Genomic DNA, 12,952 nt, shown 5'->3' on the forward strand with positions numbered 1-12,952 from the left:
ACAGTCAAAGAGCAGCAGGACAAGAGCGTTCTGACACAGCATGCGTGCGTTGGTATCTCGTGGAGGTAACTATCATCACCGAGGCTCTTCTTCTTCCTCCTGCCACCATGAATAAGAGCCATACATCACTGTTGGTATTGATTTCAGATTACGTCGCAGTTTCTCTGCACCAACAAACATAAAGACGGGTCGACCGCTCAATAAATCAGCCTCATGTTATATTCATGTACACCTCAACCGGTGTTTTACCTCCTGCAGGCGCCGGAGCTCGTGCACGCGACATCAGGAGGCACAGATATTTGGGTAGAGAGCATTTTAAAAGATGAAGACAAGAAGGTGTGAGGCTCAGAGGGACGTTACTGAAGCTAAAACAACAATAACCAAGCATGGATTTATGAATTATGAGGTTTCTGACTTTCTTGTCAGAAATGAGTCACTCACACAGCAGTTATTGACACGCGTGTGGGTGTGTTTTGACTTTTATGTGCCTCTTTACTGTTTCAATTCACCGCTCTGCTTTGTGACTGAGGGTAAAGGAGCTGAAGATGGCTTGATACTGTCAGCTGCTGTCTGTTAACACATCAGATTTGACTGTTAATCTCAGAGATTCAACTATAAACAATCTTTCTCCTGGTTGACGTCCCCGAAAACAACAAGAACATAAGGAAATAGGAGCAGAGAGAGGGATTTCTGGAGAATAATATACTATTATTCATTGAGAGTCACTTTTATCAAGCATTGAACTTGGTGACAAGCTTATTTAAACCATTAGCCTAGCTACCACAAGCGAGCTAGCCTGATAATATTAAATATACAGCTAATTAGCCTATACTGTGTGTGAGTACTAAAGTTATTATTAGTAACTACAGTAGGAGCACTGAGGCAAACACACAAGCTTATTTTCACTTTAAGCTAACACGCTGGACCGCTAGCTTGCTAATATTAATGCTTGTATAAAAAGCAAAGCTCATGCTACTGTTTTGATAGCCTGTAACTACATTTAGAGTCGTTTTTAATCTAATTTGAATTTAGAAAGAAGCTTATTTTCACTTTAAGCTAACATGCTGGACAGCTAGTTTGCTAATATTAAACACAAAGGATCTACTAGCCTACTGTTGTTAGCAGATGCTAACTCTACCACACTGCTAACTTGGTTTATGTCTGTTTATGGCTTGAGTAGCCTACAAATATACTATAACTAAGTTTAGAGTCATTTTTTTAAATCAAGTTTGAACTTAGCGACAAGCTAATTTTCACTTTAAGCTAACATGCTGGACGGCTAGCTTGCTAATATTAATGCTTATATAAAAAACTAAGCTCATGCTCCTGTTTGCTAGCAGAAGCTAACCGTACCACCATGCTAACTGGGTTTATGTGTCGTTTATAGGCTAACCTGAGTGCTACAGAGGACACAGTGAATACAGTCGTGACTATAATGAGAGGTTTGGCACTAATAACGATGACCTGAGGTTGTCAAGATGAAAAGGAGAATCTAATGCTTAGCTGAGTGCTAAAAAGAGGAAAAAACAAAGGTAAGATAGCTCCTAAATCTACTTGATATAGAAAAGACCATTTGAAATGTCATATTCAGCACATATAAGGTGATTTTCAGCAATAAAAATAAGTTTCTTGTGTGCAACTTTTGCTATGAACTGATAAATCTGGTGGCAAATAAAGGAGGGGGATCAGAGATGCTAATGTTTTCTCATGAAAGACAACAGACAGCACAACAACAGCAGCCCCAGTAACAGCTGGTTCATGTGTGAGCACCATGGAGAGCGACAGCAGCCAGTCAGCCAGCCCAGCCGGGGTTTGAGCACCGCGGACAGCGCCGCCAGCCCGGCTGCTGGTCCTGCCCGGCTGCTGGTCCTGCCCATCACCGGTGGATCACAACACCGCCAAGGTGACCCTGATGAAATCCATGCGAATAAATCATGTTGGGTTGTAAACAAACACAGTGTTGACAGGAGAACACCTCGTTCAGACATGACAACTGTGGCTTTCTGCTGACGGTGCGCACACTGAGCGTGTTTGCGAGGGAATAAAACAACAATCAGATGGAAATCATCCTCCAACAACAGTGTGTGCTGTTCAGCAGCGACGTGGAGGATTTATTAAGCGCCACTGAGCTCACACTGCTTCATCCAGGAGACGTAACCGGCGCGTCACGTATTGACAGACAATCCAGCCAATTGAGACGATGACGCACAAGTTTGACAAGTTTTGCCTTTGAAATGTGGAGTTTTAATTAACAAGCGAAAATGGCATTAAGTAGATTGACTCTTTTATTGGCTTTCGGGATCGATATTTTTGGAGTCGATCGCTGCGTAAAAGTGCGCATCGCGTGCGTAAAAATGGCCAGAAAAGCCACAAAAAAAAAAGGTGGTTCTTACATCCTCGTCCTCGCTGTGCCGGCTGTACTGCTGCTGGAGCCGGGGTCTCTGGCTCTCCGCCGGCCTCTCCCCCTCGGCTCCCTGCCCGAGGAGATGGCTCGCCTCCGGAGGGTTGGGGAAGGAATTGTTGGTGTTGATCTTGCCGGTGAATCTCTGATACAGTGACGCCATGTCGTCCACAAAAAAAAGGTATAAGGAGAAGAATGATGAACTTCTCAATCAATAAAATGCAACAAAAAGAGAGGGAAAAGTCCGAGGTCAGTGAGTAATGGCTGCTGTAATTCGATTAGTTCAGTTGGAAAAAGAAAAATCACTCCGAGCTGTGATCAGGATTCACGTCACGTACTTTCTGCCTCGCTGGTCGGGGTCTCGCCGATGCTGCAGCGACGCAGTTATCCACACTTCCCCCCAACTTGGTGCCAGATTGACGCAAAGACAAACGGAGTGAGGGTTACAGGAGGATCGGATGCAGCAGAAGAAGCAGAGAAACCAGCCTCATCCCGTCTCTCCCCCCCTACCCACCCCGCGCTGGAGAGGAAAGTGACCGCTGGGACTAATAATGGGCGCGCAAACACCAAACAGCTGCTGCACGACAGAGCGCGCACATTAACGGATCAGATATCAAGAGGTCTGCGGTGGGAACCCATCATGACTTTGCAGATGGAGTGGGGCTCAAGTGTTTTCTGTTAGTTTCTTATCTTTGCCTCCATTTGGGTCTGTGTGCGTGGAGGCGTCGTGCGGAGAGCAAGAGCGCCCCCATGTGGAGACAAACACAGGGGGAAGTTGACAGGCAGGGCACATCCTCACATTTTCATGTCTGACATCATTCTGATGTGTTTTTTCCTCCAGGTTTCACGTGACAGATGGCAGGTGATGCTCGTTTGTTTTTAATTTAAACACAGTTGGTTGTTTTTCTTCCTCTTATTCCACAAAAACAGCAACTTTCTGCTGTGAATTCACAGTGGAAACGTTTGACTTATACATGTATGTGCATTAAAATGAAAGTGATGCACACATAAGAGTCATTTTAGCACATTATAAGAGGTTTAAAACTTGCATTTTACACTTTAAGGTATTAAATGCATGTGGGTAGAGATGCAACTGATGATTATTTTCATTTTAAATGAACAAATTTGTAGAAAATAATGACAAATGCTCCATTTATGTCCCAGAACCTACAAGGAACTCTTCTAACTGCTTAGTTTTATCTGACAAACATGTCTTTGCATGTGAAAATGAGTAATAAAACACCTTAGAACAGGACAAACTTACATTTTAAACCTGAAACTGTATAATGCATGTGGATCAGACTGCAACTAAAGATTATTTTCACTTCAAATTAATTATTTTCTTAGAAAAATGATGAAAAATGCTTCATTTTATGTCCCAGGACACAAGAACAACTCTTCTCATTGCTTAGTTTAATCTGACAAACAGTCAAAAAGTCAAATATATTCAGTTAACTACCATATAAAACCAAGAAAGAGCCTTAACCCTGCAAAATTTGACATTTCTGCTTGAAAATGATCTTAAACGACTCCAAGATTTTCAAAATAAAGGCGGATTATTCATCTGTCGAATAACCAATCGATTACCAGTCGTCTTTACATGAAATGAGTGATGACAAACAGTTACAGCAGTGTCAGCAAACAGCAAGCGAGCAGAGCAAACGATAAAACTCTCTTCACACACAAAACAAGACAGAAAACAATAAAAGCAGCGACTCTGCCGCTCACTGGGCTGACACCTCATCATCCAGCTTTATTTGCAGTCCCAGCACAGGAAGAGCCCATTTCATCCAACAACAGGCCCAGAAACTATAATCTGATTTGATTTTGTTTTTGGCCTCACAGGATACAGAACACCTCCCCTCTCTCTGTCTTGTCTAACAAGCTGAGCATGCTGGGATTTTCATCCTCGCGGGGGTTAAAAAAAACACACAGAATAACTCATCCACTCATCACAGAACAGACGGGTTTCCATGAAGCTTATAAAGCCTCGTGAAATGCAAACATCCCTCCTCTGAACATATCCACAGCCTACCTGCAAACACACTGCGGAGAAATCACCTTTCAATTAAGAGAGGACATTAAAAACACGCCACAAACACACAAACACACAAACACAAACACACAAACACAGACTCCGGCTTCTGTGAAATATTTTTAACATTGATTTCCAAGCAAGGATTCATAAAAGGGAAGGAAAAAAAGAAACGCTGCCATGTGTTCCTGCACATCAAATCCATCTCCGACGCTGGCACAGGACCCAGAAATGCAATTCAATTTTCAGGCACTGTCGTGATGTGATTAGGGAAGAAAGAGAGGCTGGGCAGCAAGATTTGTCAAACTGCAGGAAATCCTCCGGGTACTGATGCGCTGCGTTTCTTAAGGTGGACCGACTGTGCGGGAGAGCGTCAGAGTGATTACTAATAATGTAAGAGTTAATTGTAACGCACGTCTGGCTTTGACCTTCAGCTTGAGATCATAAAAAACACTAGATGTGATTACTTCCTGCTCCCTGTGAGGAGTTAAAGGCAGCAGGCCGTGTGCTCTCTTAGCCCCGCAGCCGGGCAGCAGAGGGCAGAGCTGCGTGCTTTAATCCCAGCCAGAGTCTTCAGTCTGCGGGGAAGGACATCAGCTCACACTGCAAAACCTCCGGAGGGCGAAAGAAGCCGGAGAAGTCGGCATACTGAAGTAATTATTATGCATTTTTACCGAATAACTGTTGAATTTGCCCTGTGTCGTGTGGTGGGTCACTGTGGGGGATTTCCTGGAAGCCATTATCAGGATTATTTCTCCTTATTTTCCACTTTTTTGCACTAAAAAAGCAGTTTAAGGTGAAAGTAAAACATCTACAAGATGAATAACGACAGCAGACACTCTACACAGTGAAATAAGCAGCATTAAATGTGCTAAACTCAGATAAACGCTGCCATCTAGTGGACACAACTGACTTCAGCTCATATCAATGTTGCAAATTTCCTGCAATAACCATAAGCAAGCCCTCGAGTCCACATTTGTCGGCACGTCCTCCCCTCCGACCACTTATGATGGATAGTTTCTCATTTCACGCCGCCGTGCGAGAGCCACACGTCTCTCCCCGGACTGGATCTACTTCAGTCTGCAGTCTGTAAATCCTTTTCCTTCCTCCATCATAAAACCAAGGCAGTGTGGACTGTGTGAGCTGCCACAGCGAGGTGGGCACAGGGAGTTCTGTCGGGTCACCGTCCACAGTATTTTCCCAGAAGCTGTGTCGCTGCCGGCCCACTCTGAGCAGCAGGACTGCCAGACAGCAATTAATGCTGCCAGAGGGAGGTGGTCAATCATCCTGACAAGCTTAAAGGGGCATGAATTAAACAAGAGGATCAATATGTTTAGTTTAAGAAAAATGATGGAGATTTAGGGAGATCAGGGTCAGTTTACCTGAAAGAAGACACGCTGAACTATCATCATATATTGTGTATGTGCTTATTTCAGTTCTACACACTGAGTAAAGTATTCAAACGCAATAATTCATGTAACTTATGGCTGCATTAACCAATCTAATGGGAATATTCTTAATATCTTGTGCATAAATTCATCCAACATCAACTCATATAAAGTATTTAGTACTTTTGTGAATTTTTGGGAACGTGGGACCCAGTAATGTTTGGCTGCACTGTGCAGGATAAGAAGATTTTGGGGGTTGCTGCCTGTTAAAGAGTTGTTACCATGCAAAAAGATTTGGCTAATTTGTCATGATGTTCAGGTCTCCAAAGATTTCTGCCTCTACTCAAGATACAGAAGTATCTGCTGCCGTAACATCAGACTAGCTTCTTTCCTCAAAGCTTGAGGAAAGAAGCTAGTCTGATGGTACGGCAGCGTACTGAGCTCATCGTCAACACTCCGTCATGAGTAGTTTACGTTTCGTACTTGATTATTATCTAGAGGCTCTATACAATAATTTGTGGCGATTTCACATTAGCAACAGTAGCTAACGTTAGTTTAAACATGGAGTCCGCTAACGTAAACAAGCGACCGGCTTCCACCACAACACACAAGTTTGACAGAGCCTTTTAAAGATTTCTGCATCCAAACCAATTTAATGGAGGTAAATGGAAGTGCAACTGTGGTGCTCACTGCCAAAAGATACATTAGTATCCGCTGCCTTATTAAAGAAGCTATATATAACAATTTGTGGCAATTTCACATTAGCAACAGTAGCTAACGTTAGTTTAGAAATGGACTAACGACCAGCTGACAGCAAAAAAAGTCCCACATAGCCCCTTTAAGATTTCTGCATCCGAACCAATTTAATGGAGGTAAATGGAAGTGCAACTGTGGCGTTCACTGCCAAAATATACAGAAGTATCCGCTGCTGTACCACCAGACTACACAGCAGCTTCTTTCCTCAAGCTGTGGGGATCCTCAACACTCCATCATGAGTAGTTTTTATTATTAGTTAGCCTCTCGTTAGCCTAGCCTAGGGAAATACGTACAAGAATTTCAAAATGCCATTTACTAAGAAGTCGACAGAAACATATTTTTGTCAAGAAACGGTGTCCTAACACTTCCAGTAATGGACTCTGGCCTCACTATGAAAGGTTTTCTTAGGGACTATTTTTTCCAGCAGGAAGACGAATTACCTGGAAAACTTCAACCAAAACTATCAGTAATTGTTTGGGTGAGCAGACCCTTTAAATTGAATTAAAAAACAAGAATAAAAATCCAATCAAGCGATGGCATCTGGTGCTGCATCCCTGATTAAAATCACACATATGCTCCTTGAGTAATCGCTCCACCTGGGGGAACCTGAAAGCTGAGAGAACGAGCGGTGAAGTTTGCCAACTATGCGCGAGGTAAAAGACGAGTTTGACCTTGAAGTCGATCCCCTCGACTGAAGCTGTGATGGGAGCAGGCGCTCGCAGCGGGAGAGGCGGCTTCAGGTGAGGGAGGAAAAACTCATGAATTTATACTGTGGTGTCACATTCCTCTGTTGCAGTCCATTTCTCACTGAGAATACTGTCATAAACCTGCACCTTCAATCCCGAGCTTCACAGAGGGAGGATCAATCTGGCCATTAACCGAGATATTGGGGTCTGTTGGACCTCGGCTTTATGACAAGAGAACCCAATTTGCAACCGCAGTCGTTTTACACACCCGCACATCTGTCCAGAGTGTCGCCAAGACGTCGCAGTTTGAAAATGTGGTCGAAGCGGCTGATTTAAAGGGCTTCTTCTCGGGCACTTGCATTCCCAGGCTAAGTTTCATCTTCAGATTAAAAGCCTTTTCCAGCTCCTTCAGAGTGTGTGTGTGTGTGTGTGTGTGTGTGTGTGTGTGTGTGTGTGTGTGTTTGTGCCCGCTGGCTAGAGGCTTGTTTTGAATGACAGGGGGAGATTGAAGGTGCTGGAGCCTGACGCTGTTGGACTTAAAATTAAATGGCCAAATTAATAGGTGCTGTCACTTGGCTCTGCAAAAAAACCACCTACTCGCCTCAACGCCAATCAGACGAGTGGCTTTTTTTTCCTTTTTTGATCGACACTTCCATCCGCCCAATGCCACGCCGCCGCCGATCTCTCAAGACGAATCAAAGATGGAGAAACAAATCTCACCAAAAAAATGACAAATAGCCAGAGGGGAGGAGAAAAGTTTTGACGAAATCATGTTTGGCCTATTCTGCAGTTTTATGATGTGCCCCCCGTATCAAGTGTGGAAAAGTGACATGATGCATGGAAAATTGAGCCGCAATCCTATTTGAAATGGGCGAGATAAAGTCCCCAGGAAATTCAGAGGGACAAGAGCGAGCAAAGGGGAGGAAGGGCTGAAGGGGAGAAATCGAAAAAAAAAGAGCCCGGAGTCGCGAGCCTTAACGGAGGGTGAAAACCTCCGAGCGCGTATCGAGTGTAAAGAGGCACAAAGGTAATTTTGCAGATGCGAGGCTGGGAGGGAAGGGAGGGAAAAAAACACGCATTTCTGTTATCTCATGCCTCTCTGTTGACTTGGATCCTACTTCCCCTCCACACAGGGCCAGCAGAATAATTTCACGTATGGTGGAGACGGTGGTCCAAGTCGACAGAGAGTCTGTTTGCGGAGAGAGGGTTGATTTGTCATTCTGGCGGCTCAGCAATAACCACAACAAATCCGGTTCGCGGGGACGAGCTACTGTGCGAGGGTGATAAACGCTCTGGGGGTTGAACCCGCCGGCTTCTTTCTGCGACACGCTATTATTCTAAACAATGACTAATTATCTGAGACTGTCTGCAGCAACATACAGTGGAAAAGTAGCACAAACCCTTTTGTGGAAGCTGCATGTGACCTGATAAATGACGTCCAGTGATGTCACTCAGTGGCTAAATTGCATTGTGGGAAATGTCGGTGCCATTTTTTAAAAAAAGAAGTCCACTGGCCTGACATTGCATCCCTATAACACTGTTAGACTCAGTGTGGACAGTTTAAAACAAATTATCACAATGTCTCTGTGCCTACATTACCCACAATGCAACTTAGTCGCTGAGTGACATCACTGGAGGCAATTTATCAGATTACATGCAGCTTCCACTGAAGGCTTTATACTAGTTTTTCCATATATGTAGTAGTTTCAAGACCTGTAAACACACTTTAATGTGTAAAATATGCAGAGTTTCCCTTTAAGGTTGTTAAAATCATCTTATTCCACATGTGTCATATGTTCTGTAACATCTGGACAGTAAGTAAGGACAGTTGTACATGATGTTTACGATGCTTTGGTCTCTCAGCAAGCGTTTCTATCAGCAGGGCAGCTCCAGGGACGATGTCAGTCTGCATTTTTGTACATTTCCGGCTCCCAGACAACCAAACCTGAGGACTGCGGTGACTTTTCCTCCAGCGACCAGCTTGACATTTGTTGTTTGAGTGAAATTGTTTATACAATAATTAGATGCCTTGAAATTTGGTGCAGACGTGTACGGTTCTCTCAGGAGCAGAGCAGAGTTGTAAGAAAGGTTCGTGCTCCCTTCGCTTTTCATTCAGCGCCATCATCAGGTCAATATTTTAGTGTACAAGTGCCACGTTAAATGGTGGCGTTGTGCTTTTAAGCTTTGTTTTCATGTGCTGAAACTTCACACCTCTGTACGCTTTAACTTTATGATTCTGTAGGTTAGGTTTAGGCACCAAAACAACATGGTGAGGGTGCTTTTCTGGAAAATGCCCTGACGTGATGTTAAAAATATCCAGTTTTGTTGCTAGTAGTAGAAAAGGGAAGCCAACAGTGGTCTCTCGCTTGGCAGTGTCTCGCTTATGTGTCACAAAACCACCATCTGCTCCTCCTCCGGGTTAGAAATGCTACTTAGCTAGTGTTAGCTTGCTAACATACGCCACTTGGATGATTAATGTGGTAAACACTGCTAAAAAGCAGCACGTTAGCATCACTATGGTGAGAATGTTAGCATGGTTTGCGATGAGTTTAGGTACAGACAGTTGTGACCCACTCAGGATGAAGTGTTTGGTGATCCTTTGACGTTTTAGCCACAGCCGCTATCTAAATTGAAACTTATCCAAGATAGTGAACATGCTAAATATTACTACTCTCGTTCAGCAAAACATTAGCGTGCATCGTCATGACGAGCATGTTAGCATGCTGTTTTAGCCTTTAGCTCGAAGCTCTGCTTTGTACCGCCTCGCAGAACCGCTAGCATAACTGTAGACTCTTAAACTTAAAATGCAGTTTTTCCATCGTGTTAGCTCCATAAAGTGGCTACTAGCTTGTTCGAATCATCTTTTTCCGTGCAGTATTAAGTACGTTCTGTTATTAATTCTTTACAGCAAGGTTAATTACATTTTACCTGAAATTCAGTCTGAAATATTTAATATCTTTGGGATATCAAATATTTAGACTCAAGTTCTGCAGGTTTGAACAACGTCTTGCTGCTCAGCATGAACCCAGCTGCTTATTAAGAGGTTTGAGTAACGTAGCGGTCACCTCGCTGGAAGAGTTATCAGGTGAAAAAACATCACAAGACAGTAAGAAGTCGAGGCGTGCGGCTGCAGCTCCCTCGCTTATTAGCCTATGGTTTTTTTTTTCCCTTGTTGTTTTGCTGCAAGCAGTGCAGACTGCAGCACAACACACACCCCCGAGCCCGCTGTTTATTTGTACCTCCAGATGTCCTCAAATTATAACTGTGAGAGGTTTGCAGAAGGAAAGAGCAGGGTGGGAAAATAAATAAGTAAGTGAGAGGAGAGCAGAGAGGACAGGAAATGAACAGAGGGTCGAGGGAGGGGGAGAAAGAGCAAAGAAAGGAAGGAGGAGGGGGAGGGAAGGATGAAAAGTTGCCTCACCTGGACTCCTGCCATGTAAACTCTCTCCACACACACACACACACACACACACACACACACACACACACACACACACACACACCTCGTATCTATGATTGTGAAAAAGCTTTGCAACAACCTGCTGTCATTATATGATGGCTTTTTAATTTGTTTTACTCGAGGATTCCAGTCACAACTCTGACTCCGGGCCAAGCGGACCGGCCAGCAGGCAACAAACAAAAATCTATACGTTTAATTCCACATTAGTCGTTTCTCAACTCAGCTTTTTTTTTTTTTCCCCCCTCGTCGTGTTTGGTATTCTGGCTGTGTGAATGACAAAGAAAAATAAAATAGAAAACTGTGGATTTAAAGTAATTATCGATTCGTTTGAAGAGAAGTAGGACTTAAATGCCACAGAGGAGACGGATGTCCGCAGAGAAAATCACTTATTCATATTTCAGCCTTTTCGCCGCGTGTTGCAGTCAATCATCTGTCATTTCACACACAATCAATACTGGATCTCGCTTTTTTTTTTTTTGGTAATATATCCCCTCGTGTTACCGAACTAATCCGCTACACAACACACAAATATGACTTGGTGCTGGATGAAACCTGAGGAGAATTTATGATATAAACCAATTTGCTTCCCCCCCCCCCCCAATAACGTTTATATCAAATTTTTCATTAAAATACGTCCCTACACTCTGCTGCACACTCAACCCCTCCGTTCTTTACTTAGCAAGTAAAGCATCTCTAGTGTTTAAAGTGAGGAATTTCCATCAGGGATAATAGTTCATGAGCTGGAAACCATTTTAATGTAACGGAGTGATTGGAATTAGACGCATTAGCTGGGAAATGAGACATCTTAACATAGAGTGGTGATGTGTGCGGTCTGCCTTTGGGAGGTATGAAGGCAAACTGATGGGTGATGGGTGGTGGTGGCGGTGGTGGTGGTGGTGGTGGTGGTGGCGGGGGCTTTGTATTAAATCTGGCACATCAGAACCAGCAGCCAGCCGGGCTGCAAATCATCTGATGTGCAGGATTCAAAAGGCTGACCCCGGGCTCCGGGACGTGAGGGACGGGATCACTGGGGAAGTGTTCTGGTGACGACTGGATGATGAAACAGTGGGTACTGAGGCCAGGGGATTTAAACTGAAGGAGGACACAGAGACGGGATGAGACCCATCAAAATATGAAGCGGTGTGACGTTTGACGTTTACCAACTTTAAAAAATGTATTACCGGCGGGATTATAGGCAGAACTCCCAGTACTATCACGATCTGTGGCCCAGGGTAGTGACGGGAACAAGATGGAGCGATTCTGGGATATCTGATGCAAGACAAGACGACCATCTACACATCTACAGCACAAAAACACCCCTAAAGAGGCAAAAAAGCAGGAATTAGGTATTCATTCACTTCACTGTGCTGTCGGTTTCACAGAATTTAACAAGTGAGTGACGTCACGTTCATTTCCAGACACGAGTTTCGTCACTTAAACAACTTACGTTAGTTATTTTAACCCAAAATATAATCTTTTTCTAACCCAAACCATTTTTTCTGCCTAAATCTAATCAAACCACAACCAGTCAACAATGTTAATAACAGTCGTAAAGTCATAATATGTCATGCAGTGTGAACCATGTGTCAGCAGGCTTTATTTTGAAAGTCTAACTGGACGCTGCATATTAAGAATCATTGATAACTTGACTGCAGAGCCTTTATTTTGAAATTTGAACTAGATGTTGCATTTTATCTGTTGCTAGCATGAACACGGAGCCCTTCACGTGCAAAACTGATGCGACAGGGTCGGTAGAGCGCAGCGTCTTATTATTGAGCTTAAGGTCACTAATCAAGATTTTCCAATCCAAATCGATCTTTATTTAAATGATCCAATATTGATTAAAAAATCCTTAAATCGTTCTTTAATGAGCCTTTTCCCGTCGATGCGTGTCCGGATTTAACACCCACCGAGCTCCAAAGTGTTTAGACATTTGAAAAATCTGGATCTAGTGCACTTAAATATATATTTATTTTATATTAGATCAAGCTTGATTTAAAGTAAAGGGGATCATTGGGCCTTGGCGGAGGTATGCGCTCTACTGTGTGCCATTCTAGTCTTAATAATGCATCAGTTTCAGTTTTTTGTAAACTTTACAGCATAAACTCGCTCTGTCCTTCACACGAGGCTTTAATGAAGCAGTAACAGAAAAGCAGCTGCTCTGCTGACGTTGACCAGTCTGATTAACATCCAGGTGTAAACAGCCCACTGTGATCTGAGCTGAGA

At 43.5% G+C, this 12,952-nt stretch overlaps 1 protein-coding gene across 4 annotated transcripts in view; it reads right to left on the bottom strand.

Annotated features, from left to right (window-relative positions):
- dpp6a (dipeptidyl-peptidase 6a) overlaps positions 1–12,952 on the bottom strand; it is a 226,423-nt gene that overhangs the window by 146,993 nt on the left and 66,478 nt on the right. Inside the window, exon 1 of one of the 4 annotated variants that reach the window (XM_084340341.1) lies at positions 2,394–2,917. The exons of the other annotated variants lie outside the window; for them this stretch is intronic. Coding sequence (XP_084196467.1) covers positions 2,394–2,564 — 171 coding nt within the window. The 5' untranslated portion in view covers positions 2,565–2,917. Of the gene's footprint in view, positions 1–2,393; positions 2,918–12,952 lie in introns of those variants that run through there. 4 annotated transcript variants of the gene reach the window in all.

Source organism: Pagrus pagrus (assembly GCF_965226575.1).
Source record: "Pagrus pagrus genome assembly, chromosome: 20".
In the NCBI taxonomy this organism is placed as follows: domain Eukaryota; kingdom Metazoa; phylum Chordata; class Actinopteri; order Spariformes; family Sparidae; genus Pagrus; species Pagrus pagrus.